This window comes from Spermophilus citellus, assembly GCF_964194105.1.
Source record: "Spermophilus citellus genome assembly, chromosome: 12".
NCBI lineage: Eukaryota > Metazoa > Chordata > Mammalia > Rodentia > Sciuridae > Spermophilus > Spermophilus citellus.
In genome coordinates, this window is record NC_138198.1 from 90,074,681 (window position 1) to 90,101,784 (window position 27,104).

Here is a 27,104-nt window from a genome sequence, read left to right on the forward strand (position 1 = left end):
CCTTAGTCGGAATGGAACTGAGAGCCATCCATGTTGAGAACGATGAAGAACAATGCTGTTCTCACTCAAATTCATATGCATTACTGTTGGCCCTGACAGGAAAAGAAAACACTGAGGTGGAGAGATCTTCCAGGACTCAGATAAAGGCAGAGTCAGCTCATACTCTATAGTTACAGAAAAGTCATCTGTTATGGAAAAGTGTAACATTGGTCCCAAGAACATGGTATGACTTTTTAGAGTAAAATAATAAAATTCTATAGTTCACCAAGTGCTTTCACTTTCATTGTGTTTGAGTAACTATTAGTTAGGCAGAGAGAAACATTAATTCCATTTTACAGATAACACAAAGATAACTTTCCAAGGTCACAACAAAGAGAAGCAACTTAACATAATGCTTAATAGCCCATGCTTGGAACCATAGACATATGTCCAAACCTTGTCTGTAATACATCTATGCTAAGTGACTTTGGGACAGCTTCCTATCCTAAACTTTCTGGTCTGTTCAGTTGGTTTAAGAACGACATTTATTGCTTTAATGTACAGTAAGTGCTTTACACTATTTTCCACCACACAGTAAAGTTAAAACATACTTTCTCTGATTCTCTTTCTGCTTATCAGTACAACCATTGGCTAAACATTGAACGAAATCAAAACTGATAAATTAAATTGTTTTTAACCTGTCCTTACAACCAGGAAAATTGAGAGAATAGTCATGTGTTTGTTGTTGTTGTTGTTGTTATTGTTAACAGTCAAAATGCTATAAGGCAATAATAAGATAAACTAACAAAAAACAATGTTTGCATTTTATTAATTTATTAAGCAAAAGAAATATAACTGAACAATTCTTAATTTACGCTACTGATTACTTAATCCTTCAGGTATAAAAGAAAAAGAAAAATGTGCACTTTTCCTGAACATGATTCTCAAAAGTAAAAACCAGAAAACTGGAAAAGGAGAATTCCCTTAGAGTAGAGAAGAACACTGCATATTTCACCGACAAGGAGGTCAATCCTCATTGGAAGACAGGCTACCAAACTTAAAGATGAATTTCAAATGCACTGATAGAAAATAGAAGATGTCTCACTTGAGTTTAAAGGTACAACTACACAGTCATAAACATTTTCCAAGGAAAAGAATATGATACTTTCAAATCCAGTGTGACTACTAAAGAAACTCTGATAAATTCAGGTTTTCTAAGATTTTCCATAAATATGGAAAGGAAGACATAATATGACAAATACAAACTTTATTGATTAAAATGTTAGAAAATAGCATGTGACTCAGATTAAAAATGAATAAGCTTAGCAAAGGAGCTGATAAGGACAGAAGGTAATTATTTGAAAATCAAACCCCGAAAAATAGAAGTGAATCAAAGTTCCAATAAGAGAAGATACCCTGATGCCAATGAAGGTGTTGTTTTATCAAGCCAAGTAACACAAGTGTACCCAGCTGGAAGAACAGCACAGGGATTATGAATAAGGACCCTGCATTCATCAGGTCTGGGTTGGCATTCTGAATATAAAAACAGAGCTATCTGTCCTGGATAATTACACATGTGATGACCTGAATTCAGGGGACAAATCATCTGTCCTAGGCACCTATGAATTATAATATATTACTTGTCTTTGTCTCCTCATCTGGAAATGGGAGGAGGGAGAGTAAGAATCACCTGGTGTTGCTGTGAACATTAAATACATTTTTTTAAATTCAATGGTGTTTGAGTTTTTTAAAACTCTTTCAAAGCTTGGGAAAAAGAAAAATAGATATATTATTTTAATGAAACAAGCATAAAATTGATAGTAAAAAAAGCATCAATTGTACAAAAGAAGTAAACTATAAGCAAATCTCATCTGTGGATTTGGACATAAATCCTAGATATAAATTATCTATAGATAATTTTCCTATAGATATTAGGAAAAAAAACCTCAACAAGAAAAGAACATTAAAAATTTAATTTATCACATAAAAATAGAAATTATCTTAATTAAGCGATTCCATTTCTATAAATTTATCTTCCATTATTGTAAAGTGATATGTATACATGGCTATTCATTGTAGAAAATTTTGAATTCACAAAAGAGATTATAATTCCCATTGATAAGCCTAAATTTCAGTTTATAGGAATTGATAAAACATTTTATATTCATGTTATATGAGTATTATACTATAAAATCTATAACATATAGCTATTAAAGATAAAACATCATATCTAATAGGTAATTTTCTCAGAGATAAGTTGTTGAATAAAGAATGATATGATCTAAATTCATGGATAGGGAACAGGTTAAAAATACTGAAGCAGGCCAGAAACTCCCACCCAGAAGACTCTTGCCATAATTAAACAGAAACCCCCATTATATTTGTAACATATAAATTCCTCTTCTTCAGAAAGCTTTCTATCAGCAAAAATTTCTGCATGCAGAAGGGCACTGTGGTTGGTAGTTTCCTCTTTTTTATAAATGCCAGGTGTACAGAAAAAAGCAAACAAACTTGTGAAACCTCTGTGTACTCCTCCCACCCCTACCCCAGCCCCCGTCACTGGGTATAAAGTTCAAAGAATTTCTATACTCGTTGTTCAGAGGAAGAATTCTTAGGCCACCTCTGAATCCTGCTGTCAATAAACATGCTTCTTGAAAATTCCTCAGGTGTCCAGCCCCTTCTATTCTATCTACTTCAAAATACTGTGTTCATACCATGAAATATCAGAGTGAGAAATATAATAATTTCAGAGATATGTTAATACATGCTTAATAAAGAAACATGGTAAAATTCCTTAAACACAATTGCATCTACATAAAATGCCTTTGAAATAATATCAATAAATGGGTAACACATTTATTGATTCTTCCAAGAACTGAGTATTGGGGGACCTGGGTAAATTACTTTTTATTACACACTTTTACTTTTGGACTTCTGAATGGGCTTCTTACTCAAAACTTAAATTAAAAACGAAAGACATGTTAATTATAAGTTAATTATCTATTGACATCTAAAACAAATAAGATACTACACTTGACATGAGGTCTTGCACTCAGGGAATAAAAAATATTAGTCATTATTGCAACTGTTGGTTTACTATCAGTTGTGAATGTGAGAATATAATTGGATTCTGCAATAAGCAGCAGCAAATGGACACTATCATATATTGAATACAGAGTGCTATGTGGGCTTAATGGGGCATGACTGGAAGTAATAGAGAGATCATTGGCTTTGGAACAATATTAACCAGGTTTGTATTCCAAGCTGGATAATTACAGTATATTCAATGTTTGGGAATTGATTTACTTCCATCAGCCTCAGGTTATTATTGTTGTTGTTGATGTTATTATAAATTGAAGAAAATAATGTTTAGTCCCAAAGGGGATATGAAAACTAGATATAACATACATAAAGTACCTACTATTATTCCTCATGATATACAATGAGCCTGGTTCATAGCAACTACTTTCAACATTCTTGAAATACTAAGAGTAGTTACTAGATGTAATAACTAAGATAAAATTGTTAAATAAAAGTTGGACTATATTATGTTAAAAATAATAAAAATAAATACTATTGGGCAGAAAATTTTTATATTCTTCATATATAAAATTAAAGTAAACTGAACTAGAGACAGAATAGGAAAGTACGACATCTAATTACTGTCCATTCTGGGGACTACTGCAGTATAATACAATAAGACATTCACAAGAAGTGAAACTGATGTTTACCACTCACTTGGAATCAGAAATATTTCAGGATCTAGGCTATAATTTCCAAATAAATTTGGACAAAACTTTAATATCTGTGCTCAGTACTCCTTGGGAAAAAAAGACATTCTGAATATATTTACCTATACTCGGTGATGAGGTTCTTTCAAAATGCATTTTTTGAGAAAGTTTACTAGAGATTATTTTTAATTGGTCAAAATTTTTAATTCTTAATGCTATTTAAATTTTGTTTTCATAAGCAAGACAAAACCATCGAGATTTTTAAATAATAATAATATTTATGATACAGTTTCTTCAAATGGGCCTTGAGTACTGGCCTTGAATGAGGGAAACCTAAAGAGTTTCCTTCTGACCAAGAAGCAGATTGGGAGCACTTTCAAAGTTCTGAGTTTGGGTCTCTTACTTCAGGTGGCATAAACTATCCACTCTAGATCTCAGAATACTTCTTTGACTTATTTCCAGGAAGAAAAAAAAAACATGTGTGTGGTAGGGAGGAAAAGGAGATGCAATGAAAATATTTGCAATTACATCAATTTTGAATCAAATGCCCGTACTACAGAAGTCTCCAGCCTTGGAAACTGCACTAGATGCAAAACAACACTTTTTATTTAAAAAAAAAAATCATACACCACAACCCTTCAGTCCACCCTTAAGTTCAGCCACAGCTGTGGTGGACAGAGCTCACTTACACTAATTCACATCTGGAACACCCAAAGATTCAGCTCTTCAGACTCAGAATTTCCTCCAAAGCCAGAAAGTTCCTTTGACAAATGGCAGGCACAGCCCAGCCCAGAGTGCAGGGGAATGGTCTAAGGATGGGGGTTAATGGGTAAATGCCTAGGATGACCATCTTTGAACAGGTAATTCTGGGGTACAATCTAAAAATTTTATTGAATGATTGAACACCCAAGAATTCAGACTTGATTGGCTTTCATCCTTCCTTGTCCTGTTTGCCCATTTCACTCTGGCTTTCAGGGATTCTCTTTCTAAATATCTACCTATATTGTTTTGGACTATCTATATGGTTTTCTGGAGAGTCCAAGTACAGGATGGACCAGTAAGGCAGAAAAAAATAATTGACAACATTTTCTTATTTCCTCTTATTTTACTCTTAATATAAAGCTTAATTTTTTAAAAGTAGCTGGTGTTTACTATTCAAACTGAAAAAGGGAGAAGTTTGAATATATTTGACTGTTCACATCTGGATAGAATTTTCCATAGTATATCATCCCTGAAAACTCTTAAAAAGAAAACAACTGCAAATAGGTCTATGTAACCAAGATGCCACTATATTATTGCACTATATTATTTCCTTCATACAGTGAATGGCCTACTCTTTTTTGTTCTTGTCTAGAAATATAAAACCAGTATCCTTTTCAAACAGAGACCATCCTTTCTTAAAACCTGAGCCCTAGAATATAGCAGTTCTACCAAATGTGCAATATATAGAACAAAAAATAAGTTTATTCTGTGCTGTCTGAAATGCTACTGTACTTAAACTTCAAAATTGCCCCTAAAGGAGCATATGTAACCATATATATATATATATATATATATATATATATATATATATATATATGCATATAATGAGAAGTGTGATTCTAACTTATGTAAGGACTAAAAGAATTAGGAATATATCCTAGAAAAGAGATATGGCAGCATTTTCCAAAACTTGTATGAGTTCTCAATAGCATTAGAAGTAGAATCAGGATGAAAGACACAGATTGTAAGGAGAATAATTTGTGCATAATAGGAGTAATAATTTCTGAGAATCAGAACTCTCCAAATATAGAATAATTTGCCAATGGAGATATAGAGATCCTAATAGTTAATATTCAAGCATATGCTCTGAGACTAGTAACTGGCAATAAAATTACAGAATAGTCAGGCCTCAAATAGGAGAGCCAGACTAAATAGCTTTAAGTTCTCTTTGAGCTGGTAGAGTCCATGATCTGAAACTACTTAGTTGATTAAACCATAAGCTGATAAAAATATGTGAAGCTTCCATATTGTTAATAAATTGTTGTTACTGTACCTTTACAACACAGAGAACACCTTCATTAGTTGATTTGTCTGTGCTAATTTTGAAGTAACCGTTTTCATTTCCTTTTAAAACGGTAAAATTAGCCCTCCAATTTTCAGTATTAATTGAATCCTTATCTTCTATAGGTATTCGTAAGATTTCCACATTATATGTATTTTCATCTACTGTTGCTTCATACTGAAAGAAACAGAATTCATTAAAAATTTTATTTATAAAGAAAATTTTTACAAAGAAAGTAAAATGTTTCTTCCTCTTTAAAAATAATTATTCTTAGCTGGGCACCAGGCATGGTGGCACACACCTGTAATTCCAGCAGCTCAGGCAGCTGAGGCACAAGAATCCCAAGTTCAAAGCCAGCCTCAGCAACTTAGCAAGGCCCTAAGCAACTTAGTGAGACCCTGTCTCAAAAACTAAAAGGGGCTCAGATGTGGGTCAGTAGTTAAGCATATCTAGAACCACAACCAAAAAAAAAAAAAACCATTTATTCTTATAGATTATTTTAAGACCATGAATCATAAGTAGAACTATTTCATTCAATGTTATCTTTTAAATAAAAGAACTTCCCTACAAGAGAAGTCTAGAATGTCATTGGCCTTTAATAAGAGGTAGATCATATAAATACTAGTATTAATAAATGAAAGTGTTATATAATGTACATAAATTTTAATGTTATTCATGAATTACATGTGTTTCAAAGTATGACAAATATTTTATTAATTCAGATTAATAAAAAAGAGACAAAACAGACAGATTTTTATATTATATACTTACAGCATTTTGTCTGAAAGTAGGTGCATTGTCATTTGAATCTTTTACTGTTATGATACAAGTTGATGTACTGGACAATCCAAAAAATTGACCATCCATGTCTTGGACTTTCATTATCAATGTGTACTTGTCTACAACCTGAAAACAAAGCCAGTGCTTAATCTTAGATACTTTTGTTTAGTTTCATAAAGGAAGCCTCAATTGTACCCTTTTCTATTTTCATGCTTTAATTTGATTTCTATATTTCCATATATTCTAAGAATCCGGTAGAGAAAGGTAAAACTGAAAACGTAGGCAGAGGTTAAATAACAAAGACAGACTAACAACTTAGGTTTATGTTTTAACAGATAATAGGGGAAAGTTTCATGGGAAGCAGAGAAAATGCAATGTAGAAACATTTGAGTTTTAGAAAGAAGAGTCTTAAAGAAGTTTGAGCATAATTTGGAGTAAGCTAAATGAGCTCACTCTCAAACTATAATAACCTAAGGCTGGTGGTCCAAACCCGAGGTAGTAGCAATAGGGACAGAGAGAAAGGGTAACAGGAAAGCACTTGGGAATTACAGTGGAGTAGGACTTGATAGTAGATTCCATATACAACTTAAGAAGAGAGAACTGGTTGAGTATGATGCGTAAGTGTCTACTTGGACAGGTGGACAGGAATCTGACTAGTCAATGCTGGAGATGCAGAAAGAGAGACAGTTCCCTGAAGGTGTGAACTATAAAGTGAAGGGATAAAAATAAGAGTTTTATTTTACAAATACTGAATTTTGCGTGCCTAAGATAAATTGAATGAAAGAAATATAGAAGTACCTGGGTATACGTCTCCATACTTAATGGAGATATCATGGACAGAAATACCAACCTGGGCATCATCATTATGTAGAGAGTGGTTGAAATTGTGGTGGGAATCAGATTATCCAGGAGACATTACAGGATGAGAAGAGCTGAGGACATGAGGAACAATAGCATTTGAAGCACAGAGAAAATAAGAAGTCAATGCAAAGCACCTTAAGAAGGAAAGATCAGTGAAACGAGGGGAACCGGAAATCCAAGGGAAGACAGTTTTCATAAGCGCCAACTAGAAGCAGAGACATAACTGTTGGATTGAGCAATTAGGAAGCCACTGTTGACTTCTGCACATGGTATGGTGATGTGAAATTAATTCATTAGATTGTGAAACATTCATCACTGTAGCCTCTTATTATTTTACTCATTTTAACCTTCTGTTGGTTTCTTTGCTGGGTCCTGTGCCCTCTCTCATCCCTCAGTCTTCATTTTGCCCAGTTTCCATTCACCTAAATTCAGTTTCTTTCTCTCCCTTATTCATTTCTTTAGTTCCTGTGTGGTTCTCTACAATACACTCCAACTGTTCTACACAAAATTCCATTAGATTATTTTTTTTTACACGAAGCAAACACACTTGGATTTCCCCTAAACTGGAACCAATATATTTTATAATCTTAAAATAGTTAATATTTCTAAACATCATTTATTTCCATTTGAATTAAATGGGAAAATCTTGTCCTGCTTGGTTGTCATGTTAACTGTACATGTACCAAAGATACAAAAACATTCATATTATCCCTTTTAGTCTTTCTTATTTGTTATTATCATTATGTGCTTTACCACATAAATGCTCCAATCCTGAAAAAGTTAAAATGATGGTAACTACAACTTTTAGATTACTTTTAATTCCTTTTTGTAGATTCTCTTGTGTCTTTGGTATCAATTACATTGATTTCTTTTTCATAATCTCCTTAGCATGTCAACCCTACTATTTATTTTATTCTCATAATAGGGATCATTGAAGTGTTCCAATAAAGCTATTTTATAGATATGAAATTGATTATTTTGCCTCAGTTAATGAGATATAATTCTGATTTAAATGTAGCCTGACAGAGTGGACAGAGAAACAATAAAAACAAAAGATTGGAAGTTTCTGTGAAATATTTGGAATTGGTCAAGTCAATCTTTCTGACCGTGACATTTCTCCTCTATAGGTTAGACATAGCACCTATCTAGTCAAACAAGGAAATTACAAAAACCACATAAATCTATGCATAAATAATTTGAGCAGAAATTACTATATGAATGACAATATACTATTAATATCATCAAAATAGTGTTACAGAATTTTAATGATTCAACACCTTTATCTGAATTGATCCTTTTCTGATAAAAAGTATGTACATCTATAATAACTGAAGAGGGATCAAGTTATGATCTATATTCATGAAATAAGCAAAACTTATTGTCCTACCTGAGAACTGGAGCCTTTATTGAACAGGGACCAAGACACCACAGACAAGGAAATGGAACGTAAAGGACAGAAAAAATGCAAGGAATCCTTATTGTCTTAAAACTGTAATAAATTAATAAATTCTTAATCCATAGGATAACAGATTACAGAAAAGGTGCAAAAGGCACTCAACTCACAGTAAAATGGCATTCTGCAAACTGTGGCTATTACCTCTCTGTCCAAGTAGTGAGAAACTGTGGTGATCACACCTGTGCTGGGATGCACAGAAAAGAGCCCAGGTGATTTCGGATTCTGCTCCAAAATGCTGTACTTCAGACGTGTGTGCATTGTGTCTGGTTCATCTCTGTCTGTGGCACATACCACTCCCACTGTTGTACCTGTGCATTTAAAAGAATTTTTAAGACCAGCAAAGTGGCGCACACCTGTAATCCCAGTGGCTCAGGAGGTTGAGGCAGGAGGATTGCTAATTCAAAACCAGCATCAGCAACTGAGTGAGACACTAAACAACTCAGTGAGACCCTGTCTCTAAATAAAATACAAAACAGGACTGGGGATGTGATTCAGTGGTTGAGTGCCCCTGAGTTCAATCCCCAGTACCAAAAAAAAAAAGAACTTTTAATTTCCACAATTGCAAAACATGTTTAGAAGTATCTACACTTTTCAAACTTTAAGAGTGATGGTGAACTCCTCATTCAAAATGTATTTCTTACCAGAGGTAATGCTCTTTACATAGAATTAATAAAGATGACTTTATATGAATAATAAAACATTTTAATGCTGAGAACCAGCTTGTATTTTGCTTACAATTTAAAATGCTTGATAATGCATTACTAAAAAATGGCAATAAAAATTATTTCAATATATACTCTTATACTTTGCAATAACAAACCTAGCTGGAAGAATAAACCATGTCTCCTAAATAATTCAGATTTTTGCAAATTAAACTCTTGATTAAGTGCTAAACTAAGGCCTATTTAGAATAAGATCATATAGATAGTCAAGTTGACCTTTAATAGTCCAATTGCCCAGTATTTCCTTTTTATGTTTTGTTTGTTGTTGTTTTCTAAGCTCTGATTCATTTTCTTTCAACTTCTTAGTATGAAAGCCTTAAATGGCATAAATCTCCTGATGTGATTACTTCAAGAACCAGGTGTTGATGGTGGCATCAAACTATTCACCCTAGGTTCTCTACTGCTATTGAAAAAAAAAAAAAGCAGAATCCTCAACATAAAAATTCTGGAACTGTTTTCTCTGTTTTTGAGAAAGGAAAAATGAAACAGAGTCATATAATTGTGAAGCTAAAAAACAGTGTTGTTCATCTAATGTAATTAACTCTTTTTACAAATGAGAGAACTCAAAGTAACTTCCCTGAGTTCTCATGAATTCATGAGTTAGAGAACCGGCATGAAAAATTCTGTTTTCTAAACTCCAAACCAATGATCGTTGTGTTTTTTTAATTGTACATATAGATAATAAAGAGGTTTACATTGATGACAACAAATTATCAAAGTAAAATATAAAGAGGAAAAATAAATGAAATAATGCTGCAAAAATCTAAGTGACCCTGAGAAACCTTAATAGATGAGTTAGAAAAGTCACCCTTCATGATGGGGTGCACATTCTTTCAACTTTATTACAGGATACCTATTCTTCATTTTACAAGTCTCAGAAGACATCATGAATGCCACATTTAGGGGCCAAGTAAACTGAAATACTTTGATTTTCCACATGTGAGAGTGTTTAGGATAGGGAATGCATTATGTAACTTTTTCTAATGTTATTCCAGTATTCATTCTAAATTGGAAGTATTGAAGTAGTAGTTTTGAAAGAAGAGACACTATAAAAAAAAAAGATGTTTAAAAAAATGTGTTCTCAGTGGATGTCATTTAACACCTCTCTATATGAAACCTCATTTAAAAATCTTCACTACTTTTTAGTTTTATTGTTCATTTCCCCCTGGAGTTGACAATAGTAATAAACCCACATAATAAGAAAATGAAATAAAATACATAAGTCAAATATGATACAAAGCTTGAATAACTGTTGGCTGCCATTATAGTCCATTAGTGTCACATTGACAATGCTTAAAAGATTACTGAAACACCTGGTAAGATACAATAACTAGAATGTGAATAAAAGTTTTCTAATAAGTAGGTACTAATCTAGTGTTACCTCACAATGACCTGGCCATGAGTATTAAAAAAAAATCAATTTCTCCAAAATGCACACAAATATATTTAATATAGAAACAGCCTTACCAAGTCTACTACTTTCTGGAACTTCAAAATTATAAATTGTTTCTGTGAAAATAGGGTGGTTGTCATTTTCATCCTCCACTTTGATGGGCAGTGGAAGAGGTAAATCCGCTGAGTACCCATCTGCAGTTGATGCGTAGGCAATCAACTATAAAACAGGAAAAGTATCTTCAAAAGTCAATATCAATTAGAGCAAAAGGATAGGATGCTCTATCAACTATTTTCACTGCAAATATTTTCAGCAACAATTTCAAAGATTTTTATTTGATGCTGTTTAGATCAAAGCACCAAATGGAGAAACATTTTATAGCAAAGAAATTTTAGTATTTGGTAGAAATGGCTTCACTTCAAATAAAACCTAGGTCAGAATATAGCAAAATCGGGAATTCTGCATGCTGTTCTGAGGCATTATTTGGGCTATAATAAATTGGATTATAGACCTTATTTTCTCTATAATCATAAAGTCACATTGGAAGAATAAATAATGTCACTGCAATGGGAAAAATCCCCACTATGTGATTTACATAAAGTAATAATTCCCAATCTTTCCATTTTAAGCCCTTCTCCATTGCTAATTAACCAAAGGCAAAATAAAATGTATTTCTATTCAGTCTGTATAGAAATATACTCTATTTATAGAAATATACTGAGTTGAATATTTTCTAAGCAAAAGTAAAGTATATTATATGGGGGATGTCTCTCACGTTTGCTGGCCCAGAAGCTCTTTCCTCCTATAAAAACAGAATCTCTGTTTCCAATAGGGAATCCTACCTCATATATATATAAAGATATATACTGTGTGATGATTATCACAGTCAAATTAATGAACCCCCAAATCATCATACATAGTATTTACCACATTACAATGAAAATTGTCTGACTTATTTGTGTTTGATTACAAGCTCTTCTCTATCAGAATGCTTGTTTACTAGCCTTTGTTTGAGCTTGGTTTTATTCCTTTCACTTTTATTTCTTCATCTAGTTTTCAGACACGATTACAAAGTCATAAATATGGAAAGAAAGCAAAAAAGTGAAACAGTAGAAAAGTAGGATCTATTTCAACTCTGGACAAGTACTGGAGAGAAGAAAAGGTACCAGTGATCAGAGAAAATATCTCATAAGGAAAACCAAATTCCTCCAAAGGTACTGGAATTTACATTCAAATATAATTAAATTTCTTTGCTGCATTTCAGGGTTTCCTAACAAAAGTTAAGATGAAGGATTGACCAAGCATTCCAAATTATGGCACACTCTATGTTCCTTTGATTTTAAGATACCCTCTAAGATAGAGTGCAAGAAGATAGGAAAGAGTAGGTGGAGTACTAAAGGAAGAACAATTTAATGAAAATATAAAGTCATATTTCTCAATAAAATTCCTACATCAAAAACATCATATTCCTCACGATCCACGGGCCGGGTGCAATACAAATTTCCAGTGTCTCTTTCTATGAAAAACAAATTTAAAGGTTCTTGGTCAACTCCACGCCCACTTATTGAGTAGAAGACGGTATAATTCTGTGCTGCATCAGATTGAACCTACAAGGGAAAAATATATATGTGAGAAATTAAAATTAAAATGCTATCTTTAAAAAATTCAGCTGATGTATTCATATATATTTTTTTGTTTTAAAGAGAAGAATTCAATAAAAAAGAAAAATAACACCCATTGTTCGAAAGGTTGAGGCAAACAGGATCTCCCATACTGGTGAGGGAATTGAAATGTACACTAGAGAGAGGAACTCATAAAATTACAAGAATGAGCTAGCTGTAAGAAAAAACAGGGAAGATTCTTCCTGACAGAGAAAACAGGAAGTACAATGGAATCAGGCTAGGGTAGTCCGTGAGGTGTTCAAAGTTCTGCACAAAAAGCCACTATTGTTGGAGCAGAAGAGCCAGGAGGAGAGTAGGAGATTAGCCAGTAATGAGATGAGAAGGGCCACATCAGGCAGGTGATTCCAAGGAAGCCAGATTTTCCTTGTAGAAAATGAAGATAGAAAGTCATTGATGACTATCAAAAAGAGTAACATTGATAATTTTTAAATGATTTTTTTAAAAAATTAGACACTTAAAAACTTAAGTATTTTTAATTAAATTTTTTGAAAATAAATATTGTATATACAACATGATGAGTTGCCCTTATAGATATGTATCGTGTGATGATTACCACAGTCAAATTAACGAATCCAACAATCACCCCACATCAGATTCCCAGAGCTCCTTCATCTTACAACTGACAGATTATACCCTTTGGACAACATCTCCCCCTTTTCTCTACCTCCCATGTCCCGGCAACCACACTTTTGTTTCTTTGAGTTTAACTCTTTTAGATCCCACAAGTGAGATCATACAGTATGTATCTTTCTCTGTCTGGATTTATTTCACTTAGCATAAAGTCCTCCAGCTTCTGTGTTGTTGCCAACTGTCAGGATTTCCTTTTTATGGAAGAATAATACTCCAATAGGTGTGTGTGTGTGTGCGTGTCTTGTATGCATCATGATGGTCTTCACACATTCATTCGTCAGTGGATGATCATGTAGTTTCCACAGCTTGAACATTGTGAAAAGGGCTATAATGAACATGGGGAGTACAGATGTCTCTTTGACCTGCTGATTTTATTTTCTTTGGGTAATACCCAAAGAAATATCCACAAGTGGAGTTGTTGGATCATATAGTAGTTCTAGTTTTAATTTTTTTAAAAACTTCTATACTGGTTTCCATAATGACTAATCAGTTTATAATTCTATCAGTGGTATACAAGTGTTCCCTTTTCTTGACATCCTTACCAGCTCTTTTCTCTCTCTCTTTTATATTTTTAATAATAGCCATCCTCACAGGTATGAGGTGAAATCTCACTGTGATTATATTATGTGATAATTAGTGATGGTGAGCAACTTTTCATGTACCTGTTGATCATTTGTGTTTTCTTTGGAGAAATATCCATTAAGGTCCTTTGCCCATTTTTTAATCTGATTATTTGGCTTTTTGCTATTACATTATGTGAGTTCCTGGTTATTTTGGATATTAATCCCTTACAGATAGCTTACATTTTTTTCTCTCATTCCATAGATTGCCTTTTAAAGGACTGTTTTTCTTTTTTGCATTTCAAAAGGGCAATACTTGTTCCTTTGTCTGAAGTAAGGGAAGAAGTAGGGAGACCATTTTGAAAGTTACTACAAAAATTCAAGGAAGAGAAGATTGTTTATTAAATTAACAGTAGCAGGAGGAGTGGTGAAAAATGGTTAGATTCTGGATACAATTGAAAGGTCCAGTCAACAAATTTGCCAATGGGTTGGATACGTGGAGTTAAGGTATAAGTCAAGCATGATACCATATCAGAGGGTGATAGAATTCCCTACTATCTCTTCTGCTTATCTTCCTTAGTATTAGAATTTATAGCTGAACACAGAGATACCCAGAAGAAAGGTATTCCTCAGTCTCCTTTAAAATTAGGTAAGATCACGTGGAAACTTCAGGTCCACGGGATGTAGATAAAAATAATATAAATGGTAATTATAAAATAGATTTTTAAAAAAGTAAAAATAAAAAATAGCTGTGTAAAATCCAGGCTGTGCTCTAGAAAAAGAAGATGAAGTATGTCCTTACTTTCTAAGATGATGTAAATGAGTTTTCAGGTGTGGTCAAGATAAAAAATAAAAAAGCCAGTCAGGCATAGTGGTGCAGTGGTGTAATCCCAGCAACATAGGAGGCTGAGGCAGAGGATCGCAAGTTCAAAGTCAGCCTCCCCAATTTAATGATGTCCTAAGCAAGTTAGCAAGACCCTGTCTCAAAATAAAAAGGGCTGCGGATGTGGTTCAGTGGTTAAGCGCTACTGGATTCAATCCCTGGTACCAAAAAAAAAAAAAAAAAAAAAATCCTAGGTCCCTGGTGTTGCCTTACTTTAGAGCCTTGTTACTAGGTCACTCTTTCGTGGAATAGTAAGCCTCTGTCTTGCTTACACCACTATTATTTTGGATTTCAGTAAAATGTAACCATGCCAGTGTCCTGCAATAATCAAAAACTTAAAACTTAGCTAGGAGAAGAAGAGGTGGACTTAATACATTGGGACTCAACATCTATTTCATATTCCTTCTATTGTGTCCTCTGATAGTGTAGATGCTAGAAAGAGTCAGACAAACACCCCCCACACACACAAAGTGTTAAAATTTCTAGCATCTCAGTAGCCAGAGTTCTAGATTGAAATAGGGACTGTCAGATGTGCTTGTGCAAGATTTGGACACTTTTAATTGAGACAGATTTTTTATTTTTGCTGCTTCTACTGTTTTTGCTATTTAGCTGCAATTTTCTTTCTTTCTTTTTTTTCCTGTACCAACAGAAGTTCTAGTATTTATTCACTAACTTGGTGAAGGTGGAGAGAGAGGCTATGGTCAATCTGTTTGTAATGTTGGTTAGAATGGCGCAGAGTTACTCTGGACTTAAATGAGGAGGCGCAGCCTTCTGGCTGTGCTGCTTCTCTAACCATAGCAGTGGCACTCTGGTTCAGAATCAGTGTCTTCTCTATCACAAGGAAAGCAAATGACCCCTGGTGGTAGGTTCTGTTCTGTGATGTGGCTAGTTTGGGATTTCTTCCTGAAAGCTCAAATTAAATTTTGTTTCTTCAGCCCTCCTAACAATTCTTTAAAGTATTGGACCTACTGTAATAAATCCCAATCTGTTGTCTACTTGGAGAGACGTGTGCTCTTTCCAACTAAAACCTTAGGATGAAACACACAGGAATGACCAGGAATTACTAAGTGAAATGGGAAATGTTTTTGGAAGAAAAACCAAAACTTTCATATGTATATGCAAGTTTAAATTTTAAAATGTGTATTAAACTTCTAAGTGGAAATGTTAAGTTAGGCAGTTTGAGCTGGAAATATGAAGGCTCCAGTCTCCCGTGTGTGAGCCATGTACATAGAGCCATGAGAAGAGATGAGACCGATAAAAGAGTACACATAAATAAACAAGAAGCAAGTTCATGGCTGAGCCCTGGCACTCTCTAAAGTTTAGAGACTGACTGAGGAAGGAGGATAAAGAAGAGCCCCAGAAAGAAAAAAAAAGCCAATGAAGAAATTGGAAAACTGGTTGAATGGTTTGCTAGAAGCCAAGTAAGGAAAAGGTTTCCGAGAGGGAAGGGTCAGGTATATCCAATGTATATATTTCAAGGAATTAAGGACAGAGAGGTTTAGTAATGCAGTGACTAAAACTGTCTATGATCAGGATGACTTCAATAATCAGGAGTCATTTCTCAATATGCCTCATCACTGTTTAAGGTAGGATGTTCATGAGGAAAAAGCAAGGATCAAGTGCTGGGTAGAACAAAAACTGAGTGGGGGACTGGGGATGTGGCTCAAGTGGTAGCAGGCTCACCTAGCATGCATGAGGCACTGGGTTCAATTCTCAGCACCACATAAAAATAAAGATTGTGTCCACCTAAAAAACTAAAAAATAAATATTTTTTTAGAAAAAAAACCAGAATATTGAAAATTTAAATAAGTGGCACACAAATCACAACAGTCTTAAAGAGCAATCGCAGTAAAGAAATTTAAGGGGCAAAGAAACAAGCACGAGGCCATAGACTTACTTCAGCAATTGCTTTCATAACCATGCTCCATATAGAACATGTTTAAACCTGATCCTGTTACTATACTGCTTAAATTGTTTCCCTGTTTTTAAGATGCAGTGGAACTTCCTAGGAAAATGCACAGGGCTTTTAGCGCTTTGATACACACCTGCTGTTTCTGCCCCTTCCCTCTGCTCCACCCTTATCATGCCCGGGAAGTTTAAGCTCCAGTGCTCCTTTAAGGGGCCAGGCTTGCTCTCATTCCTCTCATCTCCGTATTTCCCTTTTCTTCCACAATTATTTACCTGCACAGAACTGTCCCATCCTTCAGGTCTCAATTCAAACAACTCTTCCCTTGAGCCCTTTCTTGTTTTCAATACCCGATCTCAGGACTTGGGATTTAACACATGCATTACCAACTAACTCTAATGGTTACATCTCTGTCATTGAAGTCTTTACCAGGAGTTAGAATCATTTGTCTATTTCCACCTCCTTTACTAAGTCAATGAACTACACAGAGCAAAGGCCAAGACTAAATTTGTTTCCATCTTTAATACCTAAAGCAATGCCTGCCACAGAACATGCTAGGTGCTCAATAACTATCTGCTAAATGAATGAATAAGTGAATAAAGATCATTCAATGGCTATAGAGTCCATCTGATATCATCAATATTTAATAACTTTTTGACTTTATTTGTTTTTATTATACTTCATTAACATTTAATCAATTTATTTATGTGTTATTTTTAAATATATGTGATAGTAGAAATGTATCTTGACATGTTATACATACACAGAGTATAACTTATTGTAATTCAGATCCTTTTCTTTTGGTTGTACACGATGTGGAGTTACACTGGTAGTATATTCATTTATGAACATAGAAAATTTATGTCTGATTCATTCTACTGTCTTTACTATGAGGTTCTAAACCTGAGCAAAAAAGACTCTCATAAATAAAATATAGACCTACTTGTTGAAGAAACAGAGGGAAGGGGCCCAGGGAATTCTCTTGCATTGAACAAGGAATAGGTGCCCATCTCCTCTTGGCTCTCCTGAGAACAGTTTCTTTAGTGTGTCTTTTCTTCAACACCTGAATTTAAAGAAAGAATAAATAAACAAAAGCATCACAGTCTGCTTTGTTGTAAAATGGTGGGCAGCTTATAAACATAAAGTCTCTCTAGAGGTGTGCATAGGAATTTCCATGCTCAAGCTAAAACCAGTTAATAAATCTTTGCTCATCATAAGTACAAGAATGTATACAGATATTAAAGATTTCTTGACTAGAGAATTTCCTTTGCATACCTTCCCAGCACTGACCATACTTATAGGTTAGGAAAATCACTATACTCTTAGTTCTACTCTGGCCTAAATAGAGAATGCATCCTCTCTATAACCATCAGTAGAAAGTGAGGGTGTGAAACTCAGCAATAGGGCACTTTCCTAGTATGTTCAAAGCCCTAGATTGGATCCCATCGTGGCAAACAAAAACAAAACAAAACCAAAAAACCCTCTCACTCTACACAGCACTTATCTGTTCTTTCTGTTAAAGCCTCACATTCTCATGTGTGTCCTTCGCTGCCTTAACACTCTATCTACACTTTCCTATATGGTAGCCACTGGCCATCATTAGCCATGGGCTTATTTATATTAACTATAATTAAATAACATGAAAAGTGCTATCCATCAGCTGCACTAGTCACATGTCTCAGTAGCCATTTTTACTGGGCTACCATACCAGACAGTGCAGATCAGAGAATATTTCTGTCATGACAGAAAAGTTCTATTGAACATTTTAGTGATACTCATTTCATTTCAGGATGTATAGCAAGGGAGACATTAGACTTGATGAAAATAAATAATTATATTAAACATTGAGTCAAGTGCTAAGCAGTCATTTTAATTAACTTTATCATTTGTGCAGTTAACATAGAATAGGAGTAACACAATCTAAGCTTTCAGCATTTTGTGACTACCTTCACATCCCCATTCATCATGATTTTTTTTATTGTTTGCACTAATAAAAAAATCCTCAATGCTATAATAGTACAATTGCCAAATTGATGATGGGCATAAAAGTCATTAACCAAAATTTAGAGATGGAAGAAAACTTCACAGAGGGGGTAGGTATTCCTTAGATTTTAACAGAGTAAAACCAAAGTCAGTGTGTAGTGGTATGAAGAGAAAGGAAAAATGGGAGAGAGGGTAACAGGAAGAAGAAAGAAAGGGAAGGAAAGGAGAGGAAAATATACAATTTATCCTTTGGTCCTCTTTGCAATTTTTAATGAGTGTGTCTTTTAGTGAAAATAACAACATGCCTGGAAATATTTGATGTACCTTTTTCTGGTGTTCCAGGAGCACATAAATCTCTTTCTGGGTCTGTGTCTTCCTGTCAGAAAGTCCTATGGTGAATGATCTTTTCTCACTAGACAACACAATGGCCCTGGCTGTGTACACGGAACCATCATCCAGAACTCTGAAATCAGGATCATTTGACAGGACGGAGTCTGCAGACTTGAGACACTCCTTCAAATCAACTGCAGATTTAAAAAAAAAAAATTATAAGGTAGAAACACGTGCAAAAAGAAAAAGTATACTAAAAACATTTCTATAATATTCCAGAACACCAAGAAGTGAAATTATATAAACCACTTTATATTAGAAAATGTTATTTTAATTAAAAAATAATTCTCAATTGCATATTTCTATCAAACACGGTGTCTTAAGCCTTAATATGCTTCTCATAGGCTTATGAAAGTGACCTTCCAATTAAAGAGGTGTAGGCATTTAAATCATGACAAAGTTGAGCTACACACCCCCACATACACCTGAATAAACACACAGAAAAGTTTCCCTTAACAATACACTGTAAGTCTTTTAAGTTGTCTTCACTCAGAAATTTTACACAAGAGCACAAATAACAATGGAGTTAGGCAAACAGTCAAGAAAGAAGATTCTAACCTTTGAATTCTACCCATTGGCTCTCTTCTGTGTACTTTCCCCCCATGAGTCCAAGGTTGTATGTATGGGGTCTGGCTTTCTGGTATCCCACTAAAAACTCTACATGGTGTCTTCCCTCCCTAGAAATTTTGACCTTTAGTAAGAGATAATGAAAATATATCCCATTCTTTATCTACATAATTTTGCAGAATCCAAACAGATAAATTAATAATTGAGTATTAATTAAATTAATCCTCCCAAAGGATCCATATACTATATACATGTGTAGTACTTTCACTTCAATCTGAATATGTCACAGGTGGAAATGTTTAGCCAAAATAAGTGAATATTTCTCTTATTCTCACATTTTTAGCCAAATGATAAGTTCTGGTGTATTCCCCTAAAGAAATACCCCAGACCTCTCTATACCCATTCATTTTCTTCCTCCCCATAGGAATAAAGTTGTCATTTGTTTACAAAAGTTATCTGAGGGTCTTTAACTAGTAATGAAATATTTTGTTGAAAAAGTAAGATTTGATATCTCTGGAAGACACTATACCTTAAAAACAAACAACAAAAAAAAGTCATCATGCTTCCCTCCAATATTCTCCACATCTACTAGGACAGCCCCTCTGAGCAAAGCTAGTTTTGAATGGAATGACTCCCATTTTTATGTTGCTCAATGTAGCAAAAGCACTGATTAAGATACTGCTCTGATTCTCTCAGTTCCTCATATATATTTCTCTAATGCTTAGAAATCTGGAATACTGAAAGAACTATGCTTTATGTATAATTCTTTGTGGAATTTTTAAACTATTAAAACACAAATGACTACAAAAACATGGATGAGAACACTTATGCTAGAACCAAAAGAGTCATAAAAAGCAAAGACATATTTAAAATAATTTTGAATTTTGTATACTTACAGTTAGATTCAGGCCAATTCCAGAGAGGCAAAGATAGTATATTGTATTCTTTCAAGCCTGAGTAAACTAAATTTATATTTTTAAAAGATTGTTTTGCAGGGTTCAGGGTGTAGATCAGTTGTAGAGCGCTTGCCTAGCATGAGTGAAGCCCTGAGTTCAAACACAGTATCACATTTTTAAAACATTAAAAACATAAAAAGATTGTTTTGCAATTTCTCACCTCTGCCAATCAATTTGTCTGCCTCTAGTTTAGAGGGTACATTAAATATCACTTTTTTGCAGGCTTCGCCAGCAAAAGTGAAGACCTAGAATAAACAAAGAACACATTAGTACAGTACAAAGAACAAAAACTACCTGAGAATCTCAATAAATGTAGAACAAGCAATTGACAAAAATATAATGCCCATTTACCATAAAACACCTCAAAAATCTAGAAATCAAAGGGAACTTGCTCAATGTGATAAAGGGCATCTATGAAAAATTTTCAACTAATTCCAACTTAATGAAGAAACTTTCCTCTTACATCAAGAAAAAGATAATAATGTTCACTGTCACTACTTCTATTCAACATTGTACTGGTAATTAAACAAGCCAGGGTAATTACACAAGAAAATAAAATTAAACCCAAAATTGAGAAGGAAGAAGTAAAATTATCCCTATTCACAGATAACATAATCTTGTTTATAGAATCTCCTAAGGAATCCATTGAATAACTATTCCCCCACCAAAAAAATAAAAATTAATGAATTCAGCAAGGCTGAACTGGATACAAATGAACATACAAAAATTGATTACATCTCTGTACACTAGCAATGAAAAATCTGAAAACAAAACTAAAAAAAGTAGAATGACGTGAGTGGATAAGGTCTGCAGAGCTGAGGCACTCCTTCAAATCAACTACAAATAAAAATTGCAATATCACTTGCAATCCACATGCAATATAATCAAGAATAAAATATTTTGGGATAAATTTTGTCAAACGAGTACAGAATTCTTTATGAAAACAAAAAATGTTAGTGAAAAAAAAATTAAAAAGACCCAACTAAGTGGAGATGCATCTATCTTCATGGATTGAAAGACATATTCCCCAAACTCCTGTACAGATTTAATAAACCCCTATCAACATCGCAGCTATCTTTTTATTTTTTTTAAGAAGCTGAAAATTGATCCTTATTGAAATGCAAGGGAGTCCAAATAAACTTGACAAAGAACAAAGTTGGAAGACTTACATTTTCCATTTTCAAAACTAACTATAAGGTTAAATAGATGCCAGAGTTTGAAATGGCAATAAGATAAATATGTAGATAAGTGGAGTAGAATTAAAATTCTGGAAATAACTTCACTTGTTAGCCTCCAGAAAGTTTAATAGAAAGAAATCTGTTTAACACATAGTGCTGAGAAAATCAGATATCCTCATTCAATGAAAGTGAATATGAACCCCTAAATTATACCACACAAAAAAATTAATTCAAAATGGATTGCAGACCCAGATGCAAGAACTAAAACTATTCAAAGGAAAACTTAAAAGTAAATCTCCATGTTCCTGAGTCAAGCAACAATTTATTGGATATAACACCAAAAACATAAAGTGATCAAGAAATTAATAAACAACACAATCAAAATTTAAAATGTTTGCTTTTCAAATGATATAAGCAAAGTGAAAATATAACTCAGCGAATGAGAGAAAATATTTTCAAATTATATAACAATAAGTGACCTATATAAATAATATATGAAGATACCTTATATCTCAATAACAAAATGACACAAAAATAGGCAAAGAATTTGCATAGATATTATGTAAAGAAGATATATAAATGGCCCTTCCATAGATTAAAAGAGGCCTCATTAGGCATTAGGAAAATACAAATTTAAACCATAATTAGATACCTGCTATGATGGCTAAAATAAACAAGAGAGAAAACGATCAGTTGTTGATGAGGTTGTGGAAAAAATGAGAACTTCCTGTATTGATAGTGGAAATGTAAAGTGGTGCAAATACCTGGGACACAGATCAGCAGCTCCTCAAAGAGTTAAGCATAAACTCAGGCTATGATTCTGTAATCATACTTTGTCTAAAAGAAATGAAAACCTATGTCTCCATAAAAGCATGGACATGACTATTCACAGCAGCATTATTCACAATGACCAAGAAGTATTAAAAAAAACTCACACGTATATCTACTGATGAATGGATAGCAAAATGGTAAATATTGGTAAAGTGGAATATTATTCAGCTATAAAAAGAAACAAATGCATGCTACTACATAGACAAATAATTATGCCAAGTAAAAATAAGTGAACAAAAGGTTCCTGTTGTATAATTTCATTTATATGAACTATCCCCACCAAAGCAACTGACTAGATAGAGACGGATTACTAATTGCCTAGGACTGGGAGTAGAAATGGAAAGGGATTGTAATGGGCATGAGCCTTCTTTTTAAGGCAATGGAAATGTTATAGTAATGGTTGTTCATTCTGTGGACTTGTTAAAATTTATATTCAGTACTGAAAGGGAAAAAAATAAATGTATGTGGTATCTGAAATGTAAAGGGGATTCTCTTGACTGAGCAAAAAGATAACAAAAATTTATTTTTTTTTATTTCCCTTGTGGACACTTGCCTTCTACAAAATGGAAATAGGACCTTTCAAATTCTTAGCACTTGGAAGATAAATGGCAAAATTTACTTCTTTATATTCAAAGTACTTAGATCATTCTAATAAATTTCCTTATAACCAATCTCATTTTAAGATGGGAATTCTGGTTAAAAGGAAAGTATGATTAATTGCAGGTGCCATGTATGGAAGACAACTGCTGTGGGGATGACAATAGAACCAAAAAATGTGCATGGGTGTACATTCATTTAGTCATTCAGAGGTGCTTCTGGATCTATCTGCATCTCAATATGAACATCAACAATTTTGTTTTACAAAGGTAACTAATAATGCATCAGTTTAAATATATACTAAAATTTGAGTTTCTTAAGATTGTGGCTGTAAAATGAACTCCTTCTCTTTTACTTACTTTACTTGCCTAATTCTTTTTCTTTTGCAAGCATATAAGTCAGTATAAATTGTTGTGTTCCCTTGTATTTTAAAAAGTATGGGTATGTCAAAAAAGTCTCATAAAGGAGTCACACACCATTCTCATTGATCAATGTTATAAAACCTGAAAAGATGGAATGCACACTTGTCAACACCAGGTGTAGGTAAAGTTCATATATATCCTAAGAGGGAAAAGTACAATAGTGTATGGAGGAGGGGTTCATATGCCAAATGTTACCACTTTGGTTTCTTTGGAAGAAAAGTCCTCTTAGCCAAATGATAGACTATATCCAAAATATATATCATTTATAGCATATAAATGGGAATGATATCATTCTCAAGGTAGATTTGATATGGAGAACACTATTAAACACATATTTTAAAGAGTCCTACTATTTGTAACATTGAGAAGACAACTTATCTAATGAAAACTAGTTTTCACCATCCCTAATAATTTTTCTTAAATTAAAAGAGAAAACACTCTGGGGTTGTGGTTCAGTGGTAGAGGGCTTGCCTAGACCCTGGGTTTGATCCTCAGCACCACATAAAAATAAATAAATAAAATGAAGTTATTGTGTCCAACTATAATTAAAAACTAAATTGAAAAAAAAACCCTCTGGCCAGACACAATGGGTAAGCCTATAATCCCAGCGGCTCAGGAGGCTGAGGCAGGAGGATTGCAAATTCAAAGCCAGCCTTAGCTATGGCAAGGCAACTCAGTGAGACTCTATCTCTGAATAAAATACAAAGTAGGAGGACTGGCCTAGTGCCCCTGAATTCAATCCTCCCTACAGCCCCCCCGCAAAGAGAGAATAAACAGAAAGACACTTAAAAACTTTAAATAGTGAGATTGCTGAACGTATTTCTTTCCTGTTTTTGTTCTCTCCTCAGTTTGTGTGTGTGTGTTTAATAGAAACTCTCTGACAGCAGTTTTAGTCTGGTTGAGGAAAGACCAGAGGGAAAGAGAAACAGGAAAAGAAAAGTGCAAATTGGGATAATTCCTCTACCTTCTGGCAGAGCTCCGTGAGAAGGTTAACATGTTAGAAATCTCAGATTTGTGTTAAGACTTCCTTTGAAAAGCTTTCTCCTTAGAACAAGCAATTGAAGAGACTCATCAGTTTCTAGAATATGAACAGTTTTTTTCTAAAATGATATGCTATTAATGATATACTCAAAGTTGGAAGAACATATAGAAAAGAGAGGATCAATCGAGGTCTTAATTTACCCATCAGGACCCAAAGAATTTGTAAATTGAGGGTTGCAGATGAAAGAAATTACCATTCTGTGTAAACTCTCCAGGTCTCCAAATATACTTACTTAATTTTAGTAAGTACACTACTAAAATTCCTTTTTAAAATAATCCTGAAGGAGTATGTCATAGACCAGAGCTGAAGCTTTCTGTTTCACTTCTACCCACTTTGGCACTTACTGCCTACCCCTATTGTGACTCTGGGTAAAGACAGCTAGGTGTCTTCCACACCCTCCCCTGGAGCAAATACTGGGAATCTGGAAACATAGTACCTGCAGTTTCTTCTCCCCATTCCCTAATCCCTTCTCAGAGAAAACACAAAACACCAAATTCAAGATTTTTCATAGAACTGTGGGTAATGTCTTCAAAATATCACAGAATACATTTTGCCAGCAGTTCCCATGTGTAAGGAGTCAGTTCTTGAACTCATTTTGTGGGAACAGTTGCAGAGCTGGTCATGCCTTTGTTTGTACAATTTCTTGCCTGCAGATATATCTTAGATCACAACTACTAATCCAATATTCATAGCTCTCCCATTTAAAGAGAGAATAAAGTTTGGACCCACTCCTCCTACTTGAGGGTGAGGGAATCCCAAGACCAGCTTGGCCACAGTGAACCCACTTAGTAGACAGTCCTTTCACCCTCCAGACCTCATGCCCATGTTTGGACAAGAGGAAGTCTGCAGCGCTTTCTCCTAGGTCCCAAGTGTCACTCTGGTTAGGTGTGAAGTTTCACAGATAACTGCTGTCAGATTTCCCAATTTTTATCAAGTCTCCTTGGGTTCTGGGAGAACTTCCTGTCCAAGCGAATCTTGTCCTCAGCCAAAAGGCAAAGGAAACCCTTAGTGGGTCTCTGCAGGGCCAAAGGGCTTCCCAGAGCAGGACAAAGTACCACCCATTCCGCCGCTTCCTATCTCATCTCAACCGACCTTGATTTCATTCTTAAGCTTCACCCCAGTCCTAGCCACCGCTCCATCCTGCTACCACCCTGTCCCCAAGAGCAACCCCTGCCCAACCTTCCCACACCCTCGCTCTCCAGAGAGACACCGCTGCGGGCTGGGTGACAAGGGGATGGACAGTTTGGGCGAATTCCTGAGTAGCCTTTAGGAGACGCACAGCCAGGAAACCCGTTTCTGGGAGAAAAACCCCACAGGGTACTCAGGGGCACAGGTCCGACAACTCCATTCACAAACGTCCCCATTGGAGGTCAACAGAAAACATGGAGCAGAGCAAGGAGTGGCAGTTTGTTGAGCCCCATCTCAAGTCTGTCTTTGCTCCTTCCAGGATCCTAACTGACCAACAATCATCCTTTGTCCCTCTCCACCCAAAGGCGCGCCTGTTACCTTTACCATCTCACCCTGCGAGCCAGAAGAGTATAGCGAGTCCCGGTTCCCTGCCCACCCACGACAGCTCTCAGCCAAGTGCCGAGAAGTTGGAAAGCAATGCATGATTCACACAATTAAGCTAAAAAAAAAAATCTGAGTATACAGCTGCCCCTCAACGATCCGTTTTCTTTCTCCACCCCAAGACCGAACTTGGGGCCTGTATCTTGCTCGGCAGAACTGAGCCGAACCATGGATGTTACCTTAAGTTCCATTCCGTCCCCTACCACCCCTCACACCCACCCGCAGCGACCACGACGGATCGACCTCCTTCCCCATCCAGGCTCCATAATTAAGATAGGGACCGGGACCGATGGCTCACCAACAGGGTCAGCAGCAGCTGCATGCAGAGGGCTTCATACTGTGGCCCCCGGAGACCGGCGGCGGCCATCCCTGCCTGCGCGGGACAGTAGCAGGAGAATGCGGGCGCACGGCTGCGAAGCCGAGAGCAAAGGCGCGGGAGGAGCTTTGCTGGCTGTTGCTTGTCTTTGTAGTCGCTTTGGCCTCTCTCAGGCTTGTCTGCCCGGGAGCGTGTTCTCTCCTGAAACCGGATTGGACCCAGGAGACGTAGAGCAGCCCCTCCTAGTTATTTCTCAAGTTTTATCACTGCGGGAGCCGCTGGGGAGCTGCCCGAGCCTGCCATCTCTCTCCCCGTGGCCCTCCGGGAGGGCGCTCGCTCTCGGGAAAGCGGTCCCAGGCCCACCCTCTACCCGCTCTCCCACACCCCTAGTCTGCCCAGCGGGGAAGCCGCCCAGATCGTCCCGGGGCGTCACCATCGCTGACGCTGCGCTGCGCTGAGCATTCCCACTGCAGAACCCAAATCTGCCTGCCCCAACTCGGGCCCTCCTGGGTGCCAAGAACACCTTGTGATTGGATCAGCAGTTTCTCCCTTCAACTCCTGAGGAAATTCTGGGCAATGTCGTGTTTAAACAAACAAACAACAACAACAAAAAAAAATATGTGTTG

The 27,104-nt window shown here is 35.4% G+C and overlaps 1 protein-coding gene across 1 annotated transcript in view; it reads right to left on the reverse strand.

Annotated features, from left to right (window-relative positions):
• LOC308631658 (desmocollin-3-like) overlaps positions 1–26,827 on the reverse strand; it is a gene marked incomplete at its 3' end in the record, with an annotated part of 39,852 nt that extends 13,025 nt beyond the window's left edge. Inside the window, exons 1-10 of the mRNA XM_081263032.1 lie at positions 26,461–26,827; positions 20,684–20,768; positions 18,935–19,134; positions 17,571–17,690; positions 12,418–12,573; positions 11,041–11,185; positions 8,993–9,159; positions 6,526–6,660; positions 5,746–5,931; positions 2,525–2,681 (exon numbers count right to left, since the gene is read on the reverse strand). Coding sequence (XP_081119158.1) covers positions 2,525–2,681; positions 5,746–5,931; positions 6,526–6,660; positions 8,993–9,159; positions 11,041–11,185; positions 12,418–12,573; positions 17,571–17,690; positions 18,935–19,134; positions 20,684–20,768; positions 26,461–26,529 — 1,420 coding nt within the window. The 5' untranslated portion in view covers positions 26,530–26,827. The remainder of the gene's footprint in view (positions 1–2,524; positions 2,682–5,745; positions 5,932–6,525; positions 6,661–8,992; positions 9,160–11,040; positions 11,186–12,417; positions 12,574–17,570; positions 17,691–18,934; positions 19,135–20,683; positions 20,769–26,460) is intronic.
• Between the last annotated feature and the right edge of the window lie 277 nt (positions 26,828–27,104).